Raw genomic sequence first — 24,762 nt, forward strand, 5'->3', positions numbered from 1 at the left:
TCACGGAAAATCCACAAAGTGTTTAGAATTCAATAGTAGAAACTACGAACACTACCAACTCACTGTCGGACCAATCCGCCTGAAGCCAACACAGCTGCGCACGCTCCTCTTCCATCCCAACATATTCAAAGCTTCCCTACTTACACACTCCCAAGAAGTCCCCATTTCCTTTAAATCCTTTCTTACTACCTCTTACCAACCCGTTCGGGGCGGTCTGCTTTTCGCTTGGCCTTAGATGAATTGCCGAAAAGGATGGTCTTTGGCAATCTGTGATCCTTCATCGGCAAAACGTGTTATTCTAGCTCTTTTTCTAATTATAGCTCTTAGAAAGCGGGACAGAACCACATTCTTAGTACAGCTTACTTTTTGAAACAAGGTGAATCTAATGAATACTCAAAACTATCCTTAGACGCTAGTTTTACTTTATAGAGCGACTAAAACAAAATGAAATGAAAACTGTTTTGCGAAAGAGATTTAAAAAAAAATGTCTTTCTTTTCACCGAGCGAAGCTCGTTCCCCTGGTACTTATGAAGTAAAGTGTATAACCAGTCACCTCAAAGGAACCTTGCACATAAACGATGCCAAGAGGAACTCAATCAGTTTGTGTACAAAAGGATGGCAAAGATAATCCTTTGACTTGAGCATTTTGAACAGACATTTTGTCTTTTAAAAGGTTAAGTTTCATTAATTTCTTCTTTTTTTATTCAATTTTTGTAAATTGGTGTCTTGACAGTTGGATTATCTCAAATAACAAACGATCTTTCTAATTTTTGGGTGTTGAAGTACAATTCATGCTTCAATAATATTAAAGGGAAAGTTGGCTTAAATTACTGTTCTGATGGTACGCCAAATTCACCCACACAGCAAAAAAAGAAAGAAAAAAGAATAAGATACTAAAATTAATGCAACACAATACCGCAAGTGATTAACTGCATTACAGCATCGACACAAAAGATTGCTGGATATAACACATCATTAGACGGCCTGTCACACAAAATAGTTAGTTTTCCGGGGATGAGCCATGGAACAATAGCAGCCGGACCCAACCTGTTGGGATATTTTGGTGGCTCTTGCTTCAGATCGTGGCAGACGATTCTTAGATGGGTACGTAAAATAAAAATTCAGGAAGAACCGTAGTTAACTTTTTTATGCCCAGTTCTCGCCTGAGATGGTTTTTTTTTTTTTATTTCGACCAAAGGCCCCTGCGCCCTTGATTGCACACAATAAACAGGCCAAGTGTCGCATGGCTTCGAACGACTACCAAATAAGTTTATCCTCTTTATACGAAAAAAAAACAACATATTTACCTCGAAGACTTTCCTACAGCATCTTTTGCTCACGGACGTAAGAATGGCCAACGCTCCAGAAGCTGCAACTGCGGTATCTATATCTTCATCTGCACAGAGCAAGACGAGAAGTTTTACTCGATCATTATTACCTTCGTGCATTTTAATCACTTCTTCTGACAGAACCAAGTTAGTCCAGCATTGAACAGCAGCTTTTTTCAGCATTTCATGCGAGTCGACCATGTAAGACTCTATGGTTGAGACCCCTCCGTCTTTGATAATCCTGAAAATTATATAACGTATTAATCCATAAGATACAGAGAAGCAAAGACTTGATGTAGCATCCCATAGCTACGCTTTACAGCAACTAAAAAAAAGAAAGTGATACAATCTGTTAGCGAACCAATCCCGGAAGAATTTTTTTACAGAAAAAAATATCATAAACGGAAATCAGGGTCAAAAGTTGAGTATGGGACTAACAAAATAAAAATAAATGGATCTTGGGATAGCAACTGTCTAGAAAGAGGCAATATAACCCTTAATTTGATTAGAGCATGGAAAACTCAATTTAACTGGTGATCAAACTACTAAGAATCCCACGTTTAGACAAAATCTCAAGATTTTATCACCAGGTACCCTTCCACAAACGAGAATTGATTACCCCCCAGTCTCCCCCCCCCCTCTAATAAGGCAACTGAGAAATAAAAAAACGTAATATTAAAGCAGTTACAGTGATATTTGATCACATTCTCAAGCTAATCTTTAATACCCTGTTGCCTTCCAAATGGTCACCAATGGCCATGCCATGAGTCAAAGAAGAATGATAAAAGCTTTGCGTAGTATCGCATAAAACTGTTGACTTTCTCCATAAAAATAAGAGGAGCAATAAAGAAGGTAGTGATCAGAGTACTTGAACATTCTACAAACCTTTTTCTTGGTAGTTCAAATCCGGCCAAATTACAAAGCGCCATCAATCCTTCAAATGTTTCTAAAGCACTGCATTCAGGGTGAAGTAAAGCGAGAAGTGGCCGAAGGACCTCACATTGTCTCTGACCAGGAAATGCCACTTCAGGATTGATGGTTATACCAATTCTGGCTAATGCTTGAGCACTTCTTAGCTTGCCCTTTGCAGTACCTTCTGAAGCTAGATGCAGAAGAGCTTTGCAGCCTCCTTGTTGCACAACGTAGCCTCGCAACTGAGGCTGCTCACAGATAGCATTAAAAATCCTGAAAGAAAAAGGCCAGCATTAGAGGATTCCTTTTTCAGATGTATTTGCAATAACCTCTATTAATACTATGATAAAAGATAGACAAGGAGATAAATAAAACAAATTGAGAAAGATGATAACAAATAGGGACTTAAAGCTAACTCCACAGAAAATTAAAAAGAATACTAGATATTTCGATTCAAAACCTAAGATATTGAAAATTAAGTATCTGAAAATAAGTACATTCTTTTAGTAATAAAATTAACAAAATTGACTTCTAATTTCAGCAATCCAACGGAAGCTTACTATAGTGCCTTTTTTCACAGTAGATGTTGTGCAATCATCTCATCTTAACCATGAGCAGTTTTACAAATTACGAATGACCGAAGTTTATTAAACCAAAACACGTTCTGGAATGCTAAGGGACTTATTGAAAGGATAGATAATTAGCGGAACTATTTTTGAAAACATTTTTAAAAGGGTACTCTGTCTCAGAAAAATCGACCTCCAAAACCTGTCTGAACAGCAAGAAAAAAAAAGTACAGCAACACAAAAAGACAAAACGTACATGATTTTATTTAAGATTTAAAGCTTATAATTGAAAAAAAGCTTGGTTGATTTACATGCATGAACTTTTAGTAAAATGGAAGTTTGTTCAAATGTAAACAGAATTTACTTGATTTTAATTGATGGTTAATTCTGGCATCTGTCATGAAATACGTTAAACATTTCAGGTGGATCTCTACAAATCAAACTTTTTATGAAGGGATACGGACAAACAAGGCTCCATGGTTTAAGAAAAGTAGACATATGTACTCAGCATATAAAGTACAAAATCTAGATTTCAACGTCTAGAGACATTTCTCAACAATTCCATTAACGAATGTATTAAAATGAAACATTAACACAAACCGCAAACCCCTCGAAATGCCACGGCACGATATGGAGGAGGGAAGGGCAAATATTTCCACTATAACAATAAATAATTCCTTTTACCTCAGAAGGGGGCTTAAAAAACCTAACAACAACAGCATATACCCCGCTATTATTATCAGAATACTTAATACTCAACCTCTTTCACTAAAAGCAGTAAAAAAACAATGATCATAAAAATCATAATTCAAATACTATTTCACCAACAAAGCGAAAAGGCAATAAAAGCAACAAGAGAATATGTGTCTTGTAAATGTTTAAAAGTAAAATAATAATAAGACAACAATTTATTTTAAAGACAAAAATAGAATAAAGCCATGCATCTTAAATACAGTAATATACGTAAAGTTATTCCTTAAAACAATGGATGGAACCCAGAATGACCTCTGTGAGGGGGTTTGGGTCGTTGCTATAATTATGACCAGGTATTTTATAACTGTAGAATAGTCTGAAATATCTGAAGCAACAAGAATGAAACGCAATGATAAAAATACAAAATTTTGAATACATGGAGTAAGATCTAACACCCCGGGCGGATTGCCCTTTAGGGAATCCAAGCTTTTGCTGATAACCACCGATTTGTTTTCCATACATTTCATCAACCTTCAAGATTTTTTTTCGAAGTTTGAGCCAACTCCCCTCCCCTTCCCATGTCAAATATATTTCTTTGGATATGGCTGATCTAGGATATTGCTTTTATCTAGATAATATAATATTTCTTTGCACTTTCTAAAAATACTTCTGTGTGATTCAATGGTGTAGAGACAAAGAAAAGGAAATGAAGGAGAAGAATTAGAAAAAACAAGAAAACTATAGTGTTACCTCGCAATTAGCTCCTTGCTATTATGACTCTCAACCTTTGACAGGGCAACAAGAGCACTAGTCACTCCCTCTTTCCCAAGAACTTCAACACGCTTGTAAACAAAATCTGGGTCATCAAGCTCATGCTCTTCTGGTATATGATGCTTAGCAAATTTAGCAAGCTCCAACATTTCTGGCATAATTTCCTACAAAAGCAAGAAAAAATTAAAACCAACGACAAAAAGATGAGTGAAATAATTAAAAAACAACAACAAAAAGCACCAGGATAATCATATGAAAGTAGAGTAAATTATGGGGACAACCTAGATACCATGTGAATTCAGGAAGATCTTATCCGGATGAAACCCCTATGTGTATTTGCTTCCGATTGGTCATCTCTTTCCAGGTTTTTCTTGGTTTCTTCTGAAGATTTTCCTTGAAGGTTATCCCTCCTGTGACCATGTGGTAAAGGTCGGAATCCCCCAAGGTATCCAAGAGCCACTCTTCTCCTACAAGGTGAAACCTAGGCTTCCACCCTATAAATGATTCCCTATACCTTTTAGAGGACCTCAGGATAATTGAGCATTGGATTGATACTTGGATGGTCGAACTTAATACTGTAAGACAAAGGAGTTGCTTAGCTCCTGGTTGAAGGTATCGCACCCTCATTCCAACGTCATCTTTAAAAAAGAAGGTATTAAAAGAGTTGATAAGCTCAGTCTTCTTGGAATCCATGGAAGACAGTAATTCTTTGCTCCAAAATTTTTTTTTTCATTCAGCTCATTCATCCTCCAACATACCCCTTGCATAAGACCTATTGCTGAATAGGGCTGCCTGCTTTAAAACAAGGCTCACAAAACTTACTTTGCACAGCTAGAGAGGACGCAGAATGGGTCTAATAGAGCAGGTTGCAGCATACCCAAAGACTAAATGCCACTTTTAAAGGCAAGGTTTAATGTGTTGTCAATAGTATTGCTTATCTTCTCCTGGAGAATTTTTTCTCCTCGGGACAGCAATTTTTCAAGGCAATCAGACAAAAAGAAGTCTGCACACAGCTGCCTCTGACTACTTTAGGAGGTAGAGTCTGGCAAGCGTATTTGAAAAACAGCTTAATTGGCGCTACACATCATTTTGATACAATCCAAACAAAGGACTTATCCAAGATATGCCTCTCAATTACTCGGACTATCTGTCTTACTCGGACTATCGGACTATCTGGACTATCTGTTTTCTACAATTAGCCGTATCTTGATGCCTACTGCAAAATACTTCATTTTAATTCAAATCATTTATAATCCTATTATCATGCTTATCCAACATCGTCATCTACACACTTTTCTCATATCTCGGATATTTGTCACACGCAAAGAGCAGCGTTTTCTATAAAATACGGCGGAGTGAAATTATGGAACAGCATTCCGCTGGAAATAAGAGATTCTGTTTCAGTTCCGTCATTTTGACACAATTATAAAAAACATCTTTCTACTTGAACAAATGAATAATGTTTAAGAGGATTCTCTCTTTTTTATGTAGTGCACAATGCCTTTTTTAAGTATTCTTTCTCTTTTACAGTTTAACACTGTTGTTTTGTCAATAATCAGTGATAAGTTAATATGAATACTCGAGTTCTCCAGGGACTAAATTTAGGCCCTAGGGATCATTGATTAGTCCCTGTAGTTGTGTTTTATTTGTGTGTTTATATTCAATAAAGTCGAAATTCAAAGTTCATCCGTCTGCGACCGTCTCTCTGAGAGGGATATTTCATTAAAGTCATCCATTTCCGTTACATGTGGGACAAGTTGGTATGAAAACTTGTACCAACCAAGTCAGTACCAAGTCAAAAGTCAAACATGTACCAAGTACCAAGTCAAACGTGTACCAAGTCAGTATACGTTTTTTTTTTGTATACGTAATTTTACGTATATCCGAAATAAGCTGAGCCCAAAATGAAACTAACACCACTTAAAATAAATTTCACATCATTTTACGAACATGGAACCTACTCAATGGCACATTATCCGAGAACAGGAAGGCATAACAACCGATTCGATTGTGGTTTTTTTTCTTTATGTCAAGTATAGAAAATGTCAACACTAGATAATGGAAATCCAGTGAAGATTCTATCTGACTTGAATATATAAGGCAAAGTTATATTTGGAAAATGCAATTACCCCCCCCCCCCCCTTACCCACCGCTTTTTCCACAATAAAATCTTAAAATTTCAAAACTTCAAAACCTAGGTGTTATTCAGCCATGCAAAAGACAGACCACTATTCCTAAGAAAAATCTTTAAGCCCCTCCCCCTTTTCAAGATTTGGATCGCGTGTCTACTACAGTATTTATTTATGAAACTAACCTTTTTATCATATGAGTTGGTCAAATTGACAAGGGTGGTAACAACTCCATAGACGACTGAGTGATCACCAGTTTTGGCCAGTTCAATGAGTGCTTGAATGGCTGCACTGTCCTCAATGAGCTTCTCTTTGACTTCAGCGTCCAAAGTTAAATAAGAAAGCCCTTCAGCTGCCCATTTGCGCATATCTTTGTCCTTCGCTGGATTTACGAGAAACCTTAAAAATCAAAGGAATTTACAAGTTAAAAAAAAGAAGAATAGAAAGCGAAAATAGTAGAGATATACAGAGGTTACCAACTTGAGAGCTGAACGATTCCTCAAAAGTATAAGCAAACATATAGAAAACATCTCTAAGGATTTAATGACGCCGTTATAGTAAAAAGAATACGCTTGATAGAATGGTACACAGCAGAAAGGCTTAGCCCGATTATTAACGAAGTCTGATATTACCATTTTATAAGCACAGATGCCACAATAGTTTTGATGGCATTCAAGAACTGATTTCTAATTAAGGACTATGGCTAAAAATATTGCAGTAGTGGCCGCAGTGGTAAAAAAAATATCAAGGCCTCCTGTGATGTTTTCCAAAAATGTATTGCGTAAACATATCTCGGCAATATTTTCCTCGGCAAGGAGTCTCACTCTCTCGCCAAAGGAATTACAGCACTTGCTAGAAATCTATACAAAAAAAAAGAAAAAAAGAGAAAAAACAGCCCCCTTCAGAGCAACAGAACACAATGAGTAGGATTTGTCTTCATACATTGTTTTTAACAGAGTTTTAATCAAACGTTTTTTTTTAAGCTTTAGTCTGTTTTTATTTTTAAATCCTTTTCTTTTGCGTTTTTAATTTTTGTATTTTTCCTTTTTAATCTTCTTTTCTTCACGCTTGTATTATATTTCATATTTTGCTATTTTCTCAGTTCTTTAATTCATTCTGCCACACGTCTTTATTGGTTGACCTGAGCAGACCTTGTTACTTAAACAAGCGAAATTCTCATAGCAAATTTTTCATTTCTGAACTTTGCTGGCCCCAAGTCCTATTTTTTTTTTAAGTTTAGAATTTTGTCCTACTTCTAGCAGCTCTTTTGTTTAAAAATTGTTACCGTTCAATCGGACTGTTTAAACGAAGTTTATCTTAGAAGTTACAATAATGGAAAACATATATAATCTAAATATATTTTAAGATTATTATGTTACGTCGAAGGTGAGTAACAAATTCTACACATTCCAGAGAACAAGAACATGCAGCTAGCACTGGCAATGACCCCGCACACTACAACCAATCAACCCAGAACCCAGCCCCTTGTTTATTTAACCACGGTCAGCCCAAAAACATAATTTTAATCTTCAATTATGTGTCTATTTTGTTTTCCAATAAAAGCTGAAAATGCAAAACTTATCAAGAACATTCTGAAGTTCCCTAATGGCAAAATAGAAAGTAGTTTTTTTTTTCTTCAGATGTTTCTTAAGTACCAAGGAACTTCCTTTCATGTTCTCTCTGAGGCTGAACGTAAATTTAATAAGCTTTTAAATAGGTTATTTGATTTGTTTTCTTTCCAATTATTTCAAATGAAAAACATTTAAACTTATCATGGTCATATCTTATATAAAAATAAAACCAATTGGATATTAAGAGGTTCGGTACACATCCGGGAAGAGATATTGAAAATACTGGTCAAAGTGACGTGACTTCAAAGCCAGCTTGCTTTAAATATAAGATGTGTGTCAAACAGAAGAATAATTGTTTGTTCTTTCTAAGATGGGAGAAAAGCAACCTTACATTAAAGTAGCAAAGACAGAAGAATTTGCACAAATAACCAGCTACAGAATCAACTAAATTTTAGACATACTTTTTTGTCATTTGTACATAAAAAAGTATTTTACTTGCAACTGGCCTGAAGTGAGTGAAATTAAACTAAACGGGGTGGAGTAGCAATTGAACCACCACAATCAATTTACAGTCACTTTCATTTGGGTGAATAATGATAGACTGTCTCAACAATTACGGTAACCATATTGGCAAGCATCCTTCCTTTACATGAGGATACTTAAACAATTACGAAAAGCTCTTTCTAGACTGTTAGTTCAACATCATTTAGCAGAGCGTCAGAGCCGCTTCAGTGTCAGCAAATATTTAAATAAAAATGAGTTAAATCTTTCATTTTAAATCAAAATGAATGAACCACAACTCTACAGGTTATTAGCATCCAAAACTTTTTTATGGAGCTGTAACAATTCATTCTACAAATTTTTTTTTTAATCAGTTAAATACGACCAACGGAATTGAGGTTATGAACCTTGACAAGTGTCAGCTAACTAGTCTAACTAGTTGAGAATAGAGATCTCACCTTCGACAGGCTTCAGCCAATTTTAAAGTAGAGCCATCAGCAAAAGGACGAATTGACGCATCGGTACCTCCACTTGCTCCTAGCTTACACAACCCAACAAGAGCCCGGACTTTTATGCCATCATCTTTAGACACGTAGAGTTTCTTTAAAATATTCGTCCCTTGTGCGATTAGCGCTTTTACTTTGTCCTTTTTGGAAGCGGCAGCAATCATGGCTTCACAAGCAACACGCTATAAACGTAAAATTAATATAAGAAGGGAATTCATATCGTCGTGACGGAGACCAAACGGCGTATATGACTTAAAATTCCAAAGACCCCTTTCTATTCAAACAAAAAAAAAATAAAAAAAAAAAAAGAAAAAGAAAACAAGAGACCATAAAAAAAAGTCAGCCTGGTTTAAAAACGTTAATTTGACTTCTTTTCTCAACACTTTTCATTTTGTTAGAACTATTTTCTTTCATTCTTCTTTTCTTGTAGTGATTCTACTGCTAGCATTTTTCTTTTTCACTAGAATATTTTACTTCTACTACCCTTTGATTTATTTTAGCCTGTCTTTTCCCTAACTTTTCCTTCCCTACCATAATTTTATTGGTCTTTTCTCTTAACCTTTTAGTGAAGGCGATTTGTATTCTTTATTGATTTGTCCCAGGAAATCTTGATTGATTATTTTTTAGAAATTCCGCGAAAAACTTCACTTAGCATGATAAATTATCATCTAAAATATATAATTTAGTCATTTAGAATTGTTCAGACAAGAAGATAAATTTTGCAACATTTATATCTATATTGTATAAAAATTAATATTTTCGTATCTTGAAAAAATAACAAAATCAAGCTTAACCATTGCTCATTTAAAAAAATAATAATCCAGATTAAAAAAAAAAGAAATTCCAAGGATGCCCATTCCCGAAGTTGCAGAAGAAGCTTAAGCCTTTATGTTATCAAACTCCTGGACAAATAACGACGTTTGATATTTTTCAACTAGTTTTATCGGAATAGACTTTTTCATCAATTCTCCCATAATAGTTCTTGCCAAAATTTTTTAATTTGTATCAACAATAAAAAGAAGAAAATAGTTAAGATTATGTTTATATTTCTAGAAATCGAGTGATCTTCAGAATAGTAAATAATCAACCGTTCATTTTTGTTAGATTCCAATAGAATAAGCACGTGCAGAGGGGAAGGAGGATGGGTTTCGAGCCCCGCTCCAAAATACTAAATTTTCCGAAATTTCTTATTCAAAGTATCGAAAGAATTTCATTAGTATTGCCACCCTCCTCCCCCTCCCCTCCGACAATTTTCTTCGTATGTGCCTGTACTATAATATTTGATTTATTTTATAAGCGTTCCTGGGTCTATCTGATAACGCCTACTAAAATGAGAGTTTGCGGAATATTATTCTTGCTCCTCACTGATGATCAAAACATTTGTCTTTTAATCCTGGTTGATGCAATTTTTGCTACCTAGCAAAATAGCAAACCACTCTTCGCCAAAAGCTGGGCATTGGAACATCATAGAAAACTGTTTAAGGGCTCATTTAAATACCAATCTTATATCTGATCACTTTTTATAAATTCGAATTGACAACGCCTCTATATAGTGTCATACGGTCCCCACAAGTACAATTTGGATGCCATTTCCAGAATGGAGAGGCTGGGCAGGGTACTGGAACACACTAGAGAGCTGTTTAACGGCTAATTTAAAAGCTAATTTTATACCTAATTGCTTCTAATAAATTCAACTTGACAACACCATCATAACCCATATGGCACCCAAAAAGTGCAATTTACCAGTCATTTCTGGAATGGAAAGGCTGACCAGGACACAAGAACATCATAGAGAGTTGTTTAAGGGTTCGTTTAAAAGCTAATTTTCATATCTAATCACTTTTAATAAGTTTAACTTAATAACACCATCACAAAGTGTCATAGGACACCCAAAAAGTACAATTTACGTGTTGTTTCTGGGATGGAAATGCTGGCCGGGTACCGGATTATTGTAGAGCTGTATAAGGGCTCATTGAAAAGCTAATTTTAATATCTAATTGTTTTTCATAAAGCTGACTTTATAACACCATCACAAAGTGCCATATGGCATCTGAAAAGTAAACTTTGGATTGACAATAGCAAAAAAGGGTCTTTTTTGATGAGAAGATTCCAAGAAAGGTATTTTTTTTCAAAATCTAGGCAAGGAAAAGATACTGGGAGGAGGCAAGCCCCCCCCCCCCCCTCATTTGCCACCAATAGAATGAGCCCACATACAACACTGCAGAGAGATGTTTATAGGCCCAATTCAAAGCAAAAGATCAGTTCAGCGTGCTTTTTGCAGATTTATAGTTGAAAAGAGCTGCATTAAAAAGCTGCATCGCGAGCTGATAAAACTTTGAGGTCTAGGCTACCTTATTGTCTTAAATTCCTTAGCGCATAATAAACGCTTGATTTGAAACAACAACTAGCATAAAGCAGACGGTTATGGACAAAATGTTTTAGTCTAGTGTTAACAACTATGCCCTGTGGCCATGGTAACAGGTTCAAATCTAGAATAGTACAATATCTTTTTATGAGCATATTCTCTTTCAAGCACCGATTAATTTCCGATGAATAGTTCTACTGAAATATTGAAGGCAAAGAAGCAAAAATTAATAAAACACAAATTGTCGTCTAGTGTATTAACTACACATATTAAATTCTTTTAATAATTTCACAGATAATTGCATTTTTTAAAAATATGCAACTCCTTAAAGATGCCCAGGATAAATACTCCGCGGACTCTGTGACAAATCTCATTTACTGCCGTATTTTAGTCAAAATTCATCTTAACTTCCTTAGTTTCTTTGCCTAACTTAGAAAAAGTTTTTTTTATAAGGTTTATTGTCAATATTTGTAAAACCCAACAAAAGTGCAAAAGTTAATTTTAAAAAACGAAGCTTTACCGAAAACTAGGCTTTTTCAGTTTTTTTTTTTTTTTAGAGAGTTATAACCGTGTAATAAAATTATTGATTTTATGGCCAGTAAATATTGTTGAGAACTTCATGAATTTTTTTTCTACAGTTCACGCAAGGATTTTTCTGTTTCTATTCCTGTTTTGTTGCGTCAGTTGGCACGGACCTTAAGTCCTTCCCTCTTGCGTAAGTTCTTTCTAATGACTGTTTTAGATGTAAAACATAACCCGGTTTTAATTCAACACAAAATTGCTCCATACCTGTTGTAAAAAGTCGTCTGTATTAGCCATAACTAAAATCATCTCCAAAATGCCTTCCTTTGCCAAAAACGAGCTACCAACATCTAACGGACCAAGGAGCAGAGTTGTTAATGCTACCGTAACTCTTACACGATACTCAATTTCTGGTCCTACTAATGAATTCTTAATAAAATCCTCAATTTTGTTAACAAAACGTCCACGAGCATTTTCGTAGTACATGTTATCATATATTTTAGCAAGGCACACACTAACAGTGGTTCGAGTATTGTCAGTTACTTCCATAGATGACTCATATTTGAATTCTGGTAGCTCTGAAGCAACCTCCATTAGCCTTTGAAGACCTAATAATAAAAAATAGTAAGAAAAATGGAAGGAACAAGAAGACATCAATTTTTACCAGTAAAATGGCATACGTAGAAATACGGTAAACGGTTCGCTCAAAAGATAAAACTTTATCTTAAAACAAAATAATACTACAAAATTAACAAAAAGATCTAGTACAAAAATCACTTGACATTCATACAATGGGTAGTTTAGAAATGCAATAAAAAAAGGGTTTACAGATACAGCTTTCTCACAAATCAAATATTAAAGTCTATTGTCGTTCACTTTGAAATATTGAAGATTACAGAATGGGGGCATAAGTCTTAAATAGTCACGGATTCCTAGCTCTGACTTAAATGAGACGATCAAGAATTATGATCTTTAAGATAAAAAAAGGAAAGATAAAGAAAATAGGAATATTATGTTCATTTTATTTCATTGGTTTATATTCTTAAAACAATTGCAAAGCTTGAACTTATATCTTTTTCCGGTCAAAATTACCTTGACCAAATACAAACCAAGGCCTAGGAATCTGGGACACATTAAAGCAAAGATAAAAATTCCTCCTACAGTCTCCTATGTGTAAACTAATTTTTCTTTCACGCGGCTCTTTAAACTCTGATTTTAGAAAATCTTTTCAGAAAAAAGTTGCTAGTTCTAAGCTGAAAACTACACCAATTTCTTTTGATTTTACAAACACAGTTTCTTTGGCATCAATGACAGTCTTCAACAGAAACATCTAAAAGATTGATATTCCTTAATAGCAATCTAATAACATCTTAAAGTGACCACTCAACAAATGTATAAAGTTCTTAATGTTGTAGAATATGCAAGAGGTGAATGTAAGGTGAAAGCAATAGTAAGATATGCAGAGGTAAGGTAAGGTGAAGGTAAGAGGTGAAGGTAAGATATGCAATAGTATCATATTAGTGATATTAAAATGGATTTTTTTTTTCACATTTTTAAGTCATAAGCCATACTTTGTTGAAATTAGTATTTTATTGATTCTGACGCACTGGGCAGACATTAAAATTTTGTATATTTCAATTAGTTCATGGTTTGTCGGAAAATTCCTTGGATAATCGGATACAATGAAAGTATCATAGGCAGCGCGCTAGCGCTGTCTAAGTAAAGAAAAATGTGGGCACAATGTGTTGTATTTTTTTTTATTCTCCATACCCGGGTACTTCGTACCAAAGGAGTTGTCCTAAAAAGTTCGAAAATGGCTGATTCGATTTGAAATTGGAGCGGCTAGTGCCATTTTTAATAGTCGAAAGTGATTGGAGGACAACTCGCCCCCCCCCCCACGCCCATCATTCCCCAAAACACATCCCATCAAAATGTTGAGATAGCCATTTTGGTCAGCGTAGTTGTTTTCCAGGTATTAAATATCTTTTTGAGGAGGACACTCCCCCACAACCCACAGGGCAAGGGTTTTAAGTTATGTCCTGAGGGCATATAAGGTTTTTATAGAAGGCGTTGTCGTAGAAACTTCAAAAAAGCCTCATTCGATTGGAAATTCAAAGGGCTAGTACCCTTTTTAATAGTCGAAAGTGATTGGAGGGCAACTAGCCCCCCCCCCCGCCCATCATTCTCCCAGATACATCCAATCAAAATTTTGAGATAGCCATTTTGTTCAGCAAAGTTGATTTCCACATAGAAAATAACTTTTTGAGGAGGACACTCCCCCACAACCCTCGGGGCAAGGGTTTTAAGTTATGCCCTGGGCGCATATAAGGTTTTTATAGAAGGCGTTGTCGTAGAAACTTCAAAAAAGGCTCATTCGATTGGAAATTCAAAGGGCTAGGGCATTTTTTAATTGTCGAAAGTGATTGGAGGGCAACTAGCCCCATCATTCCCCCAAAAACATCCAATCAAAATTTTTAGACAGCCATTTCGTTCAGCGTAGTTGATTTCAAATTTTTAGATAGCCATTTAATTCAACATAGTTGAAAGTCTTGGAAATTAGGTCTTTAAGGATGAAAACCCCGCCCCCCACAGCCCTAAGGGCAGGCGTTGTAAGTTATGCCCTGGGGGCATATAAGTCTTTATGGAAAGCGTTGTCGTAGAAACTTCAAAAGGGCTCATTCAGTTGGAAATTAAAAGGGCTAATGTCTTTTTTAATAGTTGACATTGATTGGATAGTGACTAACGCCCTCTCACGCCCATCATTTTCCCAAACACATCCAATCAAAATTTTGAGATATCCATTTTGTTCAACGTAAATTTGCACTTTACTGAAAAAATACAAATGAAAGTGCATTGTCAGTTTTATATACATATACTGATATTTAGTAATCAAAATGTTAATATTATTTGATTTATTAAAGTTATAAAAGTAAAAACATTTATATTTTTCCAGTAAAGTGCAAATTTTGCTCTGGCCTTGGGAAAGCATAAGGGTTTTGCGCCCAACTTATGTTAATTTCTGCTCGTTTTGAGTCTGACTCGGTTAATTATTGTAATTTCTGTTCGTTTTGGGTTTCATTTATTTATCAATGCTGATTTGTGGTACTTTCACACATGGTAGATTATTTTATTTTAGTTTTGCTCATTTTTTGTTTAATGGAGTTCTTTACTTTTCTTTGAAAAACTTATTTTGTGGAAAGTTTTTTTTAATTAATTCATGAAAGGAACGTGTCATAAAACCTCACAGAATTCCTATAAAAAAAGTACACTTACGACAGAGAAATATCATTAGAATTGAGCATATTCATCGCTATTCGCTTTTAGCTATGTCAGATTAAGACACAAAAGCAAGGGTAGAGAATTTTCAGGCCCTTGCCCCTCGTAACTTCAAGATTTTAACGATTTTGTAAGTGATCTCTTATGCTTCCCGTATAATTTACCTATTCTTCTCGTTTTCCTAAGTTAATTCCTCAGGCTGAAATAAACTCCGACGTTCATGCCCTCAGACGGGGCAATCATAGTTAGGAAAGGAAATGGATGGCTATTAAATAAAATAAAGTGTAACGTACCATTAATATCGACAATACGTTCAGCCCAGTCTAGAGCGCGATAGTCGCAATTTCTTAGTATGAGTTCAATCATGGCATCTCTCCCAATTCCTGTCATTGTCCGGCTAGTCAACGCATAAATCAAACATGTAATCAGGGTATCAATTTCCTTACGATTACCTGAAATTTACAAATAAGAATTAGTAGGAAATTCAGGAATTAATATTGCCTATTGAAAATACAACTGCTCCTACTAATTGAAGCTCTTTATCCCCAAAAGAAAGAATTTACAAACAGAATAGACACTTACGGTAAATATTAAGTACCAAAACAATACTGATGCTACAATATCGAGCATGAAGGGCAAATATCTTTTTAGGCCAAATTTTTAGATTAGGACTTTAAGAGAATCTGCGGCAGGATCGGTTCCAACGATCTTCCGGGCAATGGACACAATTGGACCTAGATCTCTTATCTAATCCCTCTGGAAAAGTACTTTAATTCATGCCCTCTCCTCCAGTGCTTACACTATCCTCTAATCCCCCAGGAAATTAACGTTTTAAGTACACAAACGTTAACACGAAACACAAATCATTCATTTTCGAGGAAATTTCGGAGAACCAAATCTTTTTTTTCGCGAAAATTCGGGGAAACCAAAAAAACTCAAGAGATAAAAAAAGTAATACCCCCACCCACTAAATGCTACGACGTGCTGCACCAGTTTAGAAAAAAAGTAAACCACAAGAAACAGAAGACATACTAGAAAATCCATTATTTCATTGAGAATAACTTTTGCTAGAATTCATTTTATGAAAGAACTCTTTTTACCTACTGCCATTTATTTTATCTTTATTCTTCTAGTAAAACCCCTGGGCATTCCAGAACATAGGCTACAAAGCTTTTAGTACCAATCAAATCCAAACGATTTTTGTTAATTAGGAATGATGGCGTTTTATTCTTATCATTTCATTCTTTAATTTCATTTTCACTTAACATCTCTGAAGAGCACTGCACCAACTAAAGAAATGTATGCAAATTACTGAATATTTCCTTGGACTCCATGCACTCCAAATAAAGATGTTTTAGAGAAAAGAGCAGAGTGGTCGACCATATTAAATGGCTTTAGAAAGTCAAGAAATAGACCCAAAACACACAAGCACTTGTCCAGATAATCAGCGTATACATTAAAATAAGCATTGCATCACCGTTAAATGAGTATAGATATTACTTAAATGAGATAAAAAAAAATATTGAATTAAATTAATAAACAGGCATATAGAGTTTTCAAAGTTTGCTGGGACTTATTTTTGCCGCTTTAACTATTGTCGCAAAAGTCATTTTAAAATGTGTTTTTTTTTAAGCTTTTATATTTTTATTTTGCTTTTGCAGAGAATCCGTGGACTTGCTTCTGGAGGCTTCCTTTGGAATATTTCCTTTGTCTACTGAATTAGCTAAATATTTCCTTTGTTAAATAATATTTGAAATTTTGAATTATGAAGGCTTCAACGGACACAGTAAAACAATTAAATTTGAAATATTTGTAAATATGACAGAAGTGGCATCAATATGTATATACTCTAAAAGACAACTTTACTAAAGAAAATAAAACTGTATTTGGATAAACGTAGAAAAGGGTTAGTATAGTTATATAAAAAGAGTAAAACAAACACTTTTTTTTATACAGAACAGTTCAATATTAAAATGAAAGAATAAAAAAGATGTGAAATATAAAACGAAAGATAAAAAAGACTTTGTCCATCTATGAAATTACATTTTGAGATTTGCATTGCATTTTTATTTAGACTGAAAATATGTTGGAAACATGACAAACACAAGGAAAATAATAAAAATTTCCGTTTTTGTTTAACAAGTTTAGATTATTCTCTAATAAAAGGTCCAAATAATATCTTAATTCTGAGTCATTGAATAGATAGATCTAAAACTTATGTATCAAATAATACATATGTATTTTCATTCCAATAGAAGTTATAACTGCATGCTTGTCACAAAATCGTAAGTTTCGGAGGGGGCGTAAAACTTAAAGTTAAAACCCTACCTTTAAGTTATAACTGTGAAAACTATTTAGTGCAGATTTGAACCGAAGTTAAAACGCCACATATTTTCCTTTTAATGTCAAACATTTTTGAATTTGAAAAATCCGTAGTGAAACAGTATGGACCCAGTTATACTTTAGTGTAGGGACTGTTGCCAATAACAATAATGAAAACCTGTTATTATGAAACAAATTATGTCTCGAAACGGATCCTTCGCTGCAAGTGTCATCCCTAGAGGATCTTTCGCTTCCAGCTCTCAAGAAGTCATCGTAGAGAGGCACCGTTTCTGCCCTCTATCTAGCCAGCGAGGGTAAACCTAAGTTTAAGTCATTTCAGAGATTCTGAAGCAGACTTTAGGTTTAAGTTATCAGTAAAAATGGGACGTAGACTTGAAATTACGACTGAATTATTACCCAGAACCAAAGAAAGATCATTCATTCTTAAGCTAGGTTCTAACAGGAAATTTAGTTTCGCTTTGGCATCAGGATTCAATCTCATCCAATGAAAAAAAAGTGCCTTTATTGAGGCGAGGCTTTGGTTCGTTTTTGTTGTCAGAATTGAATTTGTATTATTAGATCAGAGTTGAAAGACTGCTTTTTTTTTCGATCGGCAAAGATTTATTTCAATTAAATACAAGCTTCCTGTTTGAGAAATGAACTAATGAATAAAAACAAATGAATAAACGATTCTTTTTTCAAGAAACATTCTAGGAAGCATTTCGCTTTGAATCAGACACACCAGCCAGAATCCAAATGGCAACATAACTTGTTCTTTTTTCTTCAAAATATTTGGAACCTTTTATCAGCACTTATCCATAGTTGTCACCATCTGATCCAGCAAAAATAGTCCAAAATCTTTTTTTTCCTTTTCAAAATATTAATTCTAGGGGGATTAAAACTGCTTCGTCTTTGTTAATCGAGCGGGGCTAAAGTAAACATAAAAGGTAAATAAATAAATGTGTGATTGAAAAAGGCACAAAAACAAACGAGCTAACATATAAAAACAAACAAAAGAGAACACTTAGAAGCGTGAAATAATATACATACTGGAGCAAAGCTCTACATCAGGTATTTTCTCATCCTTTAACGTCATTCCACTCAGAGAATCTAATAAAGTTTGAAGACAATACTGCGCAGCAGATACTTGCTCTTCGTATCGAGTATTTAGCAATTCGATTATCCAGGGTAATCCAATTATCTCTATTATACCTCGGGCCTACAATTCAAAAAATAGTTTGATTATTGTTCTCTTTGGAAAATTTCAAATAATGAACGAAAAAAAAATATATCATGGAATAACAAACTCATGACTCCATTGTCTAATGCATAACTTTATACAATTGGTAAGTGTCACTAAATTCCAGCCAATCACTAATCTTCCGATCTGAACACAATGATGTACTGTTATACACCGGGCACCTGGAACCTGACGACACGTGAGTATTTCTCATTATAGAGATTACATACAGTCAGTAGGTTTGTTTAAAAGATAATGATTGTAAACAAAAATTTTTGTAAGTATACCTTATATTAAGTCACTGCTGAGATTGAGTTTAAACTTCCGGGAAGTTTTACGCAGGAGGGGGGGAGGGGGAGGGGGAACGATAAGAGCGCATAGATTTTTTCAGGAGGAAAAAGCTTTTCACCAGTCCTCATAAAAAAAGAGCATGTGCTACTGTTTTTTTTTCTTTATGCCATCTTTTTTTTATCCGATAGGCTCTTTGGCTAGTTGAAATAATAATGAATAAGTAGAGTATTTCAAGGCTCTAAGTTTTGCCGTTTACATACAAGATGATCGGAGTTCAAAATCTTACTAATATACACTTACAAAAGATGTGAGCAAAAGGATGGGAAAAACAGTAGAAAGATACAATTAAAAGTAACAGCCATTATTGAGACATCCCTTATATTAGAAGCGACTGTTCCCAGGAAATAATCTTGGAAAGTGGATCTCCTTGCTAGGAAAACAAAATAAAAAAAAGTATAGCTATTACATTGAATGTCACAAATAATATCGATATTAGAGGAGAACAATCACAAATTGTCCCATACAATATGAGAGAATTGGTATAAACAGATATAGTTGTATCAATAGAGATATTGGTATCAACTGCTCGTATTTGCAGAGCCGTATTAACTTCATAAAAAGTGGGGACCTCCGGGCACGATTGGGACTATGTTAGAAGGAAAAAAGCTTCAGTACTACTACTTAAAACATTCGTCAAATTCTTAATTATATATATATATATATATATATATATATATATATATATATATATATATATATATATATATATATATATATATATATATATATATATATATATATATATATATATATATATATATATATATATATATATATATATATATATATATAGGATTGAGGATGGCTTAGGTTAGGCCTTAGTCGGACAACCTGTTTTTTTTTCTTTTTTATTCATCGGTTGAAAATTATTCCCGTTTGGTTTTGTATTTGTTTTATTCATTTTTTTTTTCTTTTTTTTCCTTCGACAAGCTTAAAACCGTGTTTTCATTCTCCAGTAAAACCATGATAATATTTTCAATATTAGTAGAAGAGTATAAAATGAAAAGAAAAGAGAAACAAAGCTTACTTTCGAGCAACAACCAAACGAAATTTTCGAACATGGGAGAATACAGCAATGATTAGCCCAAACTACGGCAAAATTGTAGAATCCTCAATAAGTTCAGAAAGATAAACATGCCATCCGATGCACCTTTCAACGTTCTTTACAAATATAATAATCGTCATTAACAGAAATTACATTTGGATCCCTTTGAGTGACATATGATTATGTTTTTGGTCGTAGAACGCAGATGAAAACATACCATTCAATTCAAATTTCAATGCTAAGTTAATATTTCGCATTTACTAAATGGATCGATAGAGGACAATCAACTTCAAGAAGCTTCATAATTTAAATATTATATTTGCAGCTAACCAACATTGAAAATAGTTCACGATTAGAACTGAAGCGCAAATAATGAACTGGCAATGTCCAAGTCTAGCGCGACATCGAATTTTTGAAGTGAAATAAAGAAGTTTATTGAATTTAATCGTAAAAACACATTCACATGGAATAGACGAGAGTCAAATATTAACAAAGATTTAATTCTTGAAACGAATGGCATGTTTTTCCCTTAGTTTTATCACATTAGTAATCTTCTGTCACGCCACGCTATAGTGTCAATAAAATATTTATCTTTTGGAGAGTCAAATATTAACCGAGTTCATTCTTGAAAGAATTGCACGAGTTTTCCTTAGTTTTACTACATTAATAATCATCTATCACTCTATAGTGTCTATAAAATATCTATCTTTCAGCTAGCGAATCTGAACATCCAACAAGTTTACCAATTTTTGCGAAAACTTTTCAAGAGAGCTAGAGTTCAGGCAGTGATTTGACGAAGAATTTGATACTATCTAACAAAAAGAAAAATTCTTTTAGGATATAACTACGAAAATCTTGCCTTCAAGCAGCCGTTAAGCCTGAAACATGTCTGCAAAATTCATTCTAAGATATGTAGTTGCAATTGTAGGCTAGAGAAATACAATGAATGATAAAATACTAAAGTATAAACAATAATTATGCAATACCTTGTCCGCATTGTTTTTGGCGATTACACTGATGCTACGAATAAGGTTGACAGTTATGTTTTGGTTCTTCTCTATTTTAAAAAGAGAGACAATTCTATTTAAAATACCTTCTTTGTATAACAGCTCCGCACCTGTAAAGTAAAAGAATCGACTATATAGTTTTTTTTGTACAAATAGGAAACAATCTTCCTATATGATGAGTCCCAAGACTTCTAATCAAACGTACATCTCAAAGTCAAATACGCATGGACCTGTAGCCAGAAGAGACATCAGAAACATGTGAAACATTGCTCCAGTTTTAAGTCAATAATGTAGGATACGATCGTCCAATTTGAGTTCTAGTTTTGATACTGTAATCTTTAGTTCCCAATATCTTGTTTCTTCAGACCTAAATCTAGCTCATCTACCTAGCAACAGCTGCTTATAAGCAAAACATTTAATGGGATCTTTTCATAGATAACATAGGAGATAAGATTTATTGCAAAAAGCCTCCGGGCCATAGAAACACAAACACACAACAAGGTCCAACATTTTAACCGACAAACAACAACTTTAATAAAACTCAAACCCTAAAAACCATAACAAGCTATCCAGTCAATTATGATTCCTTATATTTAATCCTTAAATGAATAAACTTATACAACTGTTTAACAGCACAAGCGTTCCTCTCACACATCCACTCAATTAACCAGCATTCACTCCCAAACACTCGTCCAAATATTCCTTCTGCAACTCAGACAGCTCTTCATACTTAGATACAAAATGAAAGAGATTCTGGTTCACACATCCAAGCATAGGGCAAAAGTAGGGGCCGGCAGCTAGCCTAAACTATCCCAAAATTCCCTTCTCTCACCTAAATCCAGACTATCCCCCCTCTTACCAACAACACATTCTTCAATTCCTCTTTATTGAGCCCAAATTTAAAATAAAACTCCTCCCCCCCAACCATCTTTAGCTTGGGAGTAAAACCTCAAAAACATAGATTGGTCCTTATGGGCTTGCCACTCTAGGATTTCTTGGTCGTTTAGAGTCTGCTAGACTTCCTTCCATACTGACACACTTTCATCCATTTGGCCTTTCCCTTCATTCCACATCTACGAAAGGCGACAAAGGTCCAGTATTTTCTTAACCTGATTTGGCCACGAATCACGTCTACCGTCCTTCAAACTCTTCAAATAACTGATTTAAGAAGCCGAGCTCTAGGTAGCCTAATTATTTTCTCCCAACATTTCGCCATTCTAACCGATCGAACTCCTTAACGTGGAAGGCCCCAAATCTCCTTTCAGCACCACTGAACTAAATGAATCCTTCAAGCCTAAAATTCTCCCAAAATATCTTAGCTGCTTAACTAGTTTTTACTTAGCTGCTTTAGCGAAACCCCAAACCTCAGACCCTCAATGTAGACTAGAAGCTACTTTTGTCAGGAAAACTCTTTTCTGAAACCTTTTGATCAGCTAGCTGACCTAAGTTACTTCTGAATAGCAAATTTATTAACCCATTCCTCCTTAAATTACAATCTTCTACATGCCTAGATATCCCCTTTAACGCGCTAAACTTAACACCCAAATAAACAAATTCCTCTTTAACCTCTAAAATTGTGCTAACTAAGTATAACTGCACCGTCTACAGATATAATTATGCAGTTCAAACCCTGCTTTGACATTATCCATAGGAAAATTGCTCATTGATGCAATTGTAGAATATTGCCTATCGTGACAACTCTTATCATTGAAACATATGGCAACGAGACTAGAGCCGCGAGTAGAGGTCCGACCTATTATCAGATGAACCTTCCAACCATATTCAGGGAATATTGTTCCAAAGGGAGGAAATCTCATTCCTCGGGTATCGAATTTTTAGGCCAAATATTTTATAAATGTTTCTTGGGTAGGGTTTCATTTTAAGGCAATGTCAGGGGAGAAGTGGGACCCTACCCTCACTACGGACATGTATTCTATTAGTAAAAAATATGACGGAGCAAAAGTCAGCACTGATTATTGATGACGAAAAGGTAAAAATAAAGAAAAGAGAAAAAATTGTTCTAAAAATGCAAGAGCAAAATTAAAAAATAGAAGAAGAGGAAAAAAACATATAGAGGAGAGCTTCTCAGAGCCAATCAGAAATAAAACAGAAAGTAAGGCATCAAGGATACTGATTATAAAGATTTAAAACAAAAAAGAAAATGTTAGAGCACAAATTAAAAAAAAATACAGAACAAAAATATAAAAGAGGGCTTTTTCATAGTCAGAAATAAATAAAGCAACAGAGAAGAAATTATTGAGTACACATAGGTACAGCTATAATAAAAGAAGAAAAACTGTTATGAAAACATTTGAGCGAAAAAAAAAGAAAGAAAAAGACGAAAAACGTATAGAAGATGGCTCCTCAGAGCTTAAAATAGATGAAGCAGCAAAGAAGAATTAATGAAATGATTGGTTACAAATAAGTAAAGCTACAAAAGAACAGAAAAAAAAACATTTGAGTGAAAATTATAAAAAAAGAAGAAGGGAAGAAAAGTGGCTCTTGAGAACCCATACTAAATAAAGCAGTAAAGAGGGCATCAAGAATATTGATGACGAACAGACAAAGCTAAGAAAATAAATAAAAAAATATCCAAAGCGGAGATTACAAAAACCTGAAAAAACACAAATTAGGGCTAGTCATAGCTAACAACAAATAAAGCAGCAAAGAAGACATCAAACATAAGATCGTAGAATGTAATATTTTCTAAAAATTCAATTTTAAACTAGAATTTCATTTTTATCAATCTTTTCCCTAAAAGGTAACAAAAAAAGGAAGTAATATTGCGATGAAAAATTACCTGCTTTCTCCTTTGCCAATACAAGTATATTATTTGCAGCTGTTTCTCTTTTGTCTACTGGGGCCGATATATCAAACGCTAAGTTTAGCATCTGGCTCACTTTACTTGAAAGTTTAGAATGCTCAGCCACTTTATTGGCTACAATTTGGTGAAGCCTGGCTAGGACAGGTTGGATTGCTGTATTTCCAGGATCCACATTATGCACTGTTCGAGCATCTTTATATGCTTCTTCAAACTTTCCTAGAGCATCATATGCCTGACATCGACGAAAAAGCGCTTTAGCATCACTTGGGCTTATCTCTAAGGCTATAAATGAACAGAAGTTTTAAAATTTATATTAATTACAAATCATTGAAAGGATGAAGAAATGTCGTTGCCGAAGCTTAAACCGAAGCGCTTTCTTACTGTAAGGACTGTAAGGACTAATCGGAGGATAGGTAGAAAAAGCAAAGTTATTCTAAGATGTTTTTAATATTTTCTTTAACTTGAGAAAAAAAAACTTGAATTTTCTTAATGCGATATTTTTTTGTCTTTGCCTTGCTGAAAATTCTGAAGGACTGGAACGTTTTGAGTGCTTTGCATGCTTGTTATCAAACAATTCGTTGCAGTTGCGTCGTTGCGGGGGGGGGGCATTTGAACCCCCGTCAATAGTTTTGAAAAACCATAATTTATTAAGTAACCTTAAAACTGTTGCTTGTTTTAAGTGTCAAATTTAATCTTTACTTTGAGCAGATAATTTTTGTTTTAATTAATCCATGCTCGTTTTTAACATAAGGAAAACAAGAAAAATAGGGGTCCATTGCGCTTAATAATGTGTTCCACATTAATATTTTTCCAAATAAGACTGCCTTTGGAAC

General features: G+C 34.5%; 1 protein-coding gene across 2 annotated transcripts in view; it reads right to left on the bottom strand.

Moving 5' to 3' along the window:
- unc-45 (unc-45 myosin chaperone) overlaps positions 1 to 24,762 on the bottom strand; it is a 45,013-nt gene that overhangs the window by 2,809 nt on the left and 17,442 nt on the right. For both annotated transcript variants that reach the window (XM_089089755.1, XM_089089756.1), the window contains exons 4-13: positions 23,906 to 24,211; positions 21,085 to 21,215; positions 18,513 to 18,681; positions 15,434 to 15,592; positions 12,132 to 12,472; positions 8,930 to 9,159; positions 6,585 to 6,798; positions 4,250 to 4,434; positions 2,214 to 2,513; positions 1,308 to 1,569 (exon numbers count right to left, since the gene is read on the bottom strand). In XM_089089755.1, coding sequence (XP_088945881.1) covers positions 1,308 to 1,569; positions 2,214 to 2,513; positions 4,250 to 4,434; positions 6,585 to 6,798; positions 8,930 to 9,159; positions 12,132 to 12,472; positions 15,434 to 15,592; positions 18,513 to 18,681; positions 21,085 to 21,215; positions 23,906 to 24,211 — 2,297 coding nt within the window. The remainder of the gene's footprint in view (positions 1 to 1,307; positions 1,570 to 2,213; positions 2,514 to 4,249; positions 4,435 to 6,584; positions 6,799 to 8,929; positions 9,160 to 12,131; positions 12,473 to 15,433; positions 15,593 to 18,512; positions 18,682 to 21,084; positions 21,216 to 23,905; positions 24,212 to 24,762) is intronic.

This window comes from Artemia sp. Qi Xiang Cuo, chromosome 5 (genome assembly GCF_049724085.1).
Source record: "Artemia sp. Qi Xiang Cuo chromosome 5, ASM4972408v1, whole genome shotgun sequence".
NCBI classification, from domain to species: Eukaryota; Metazoa; Arthropoda; class Branchiopoda; order Anostraca; family Artemiidae; genus Artemia; species Artemia sp. Qi Xiang Cuo.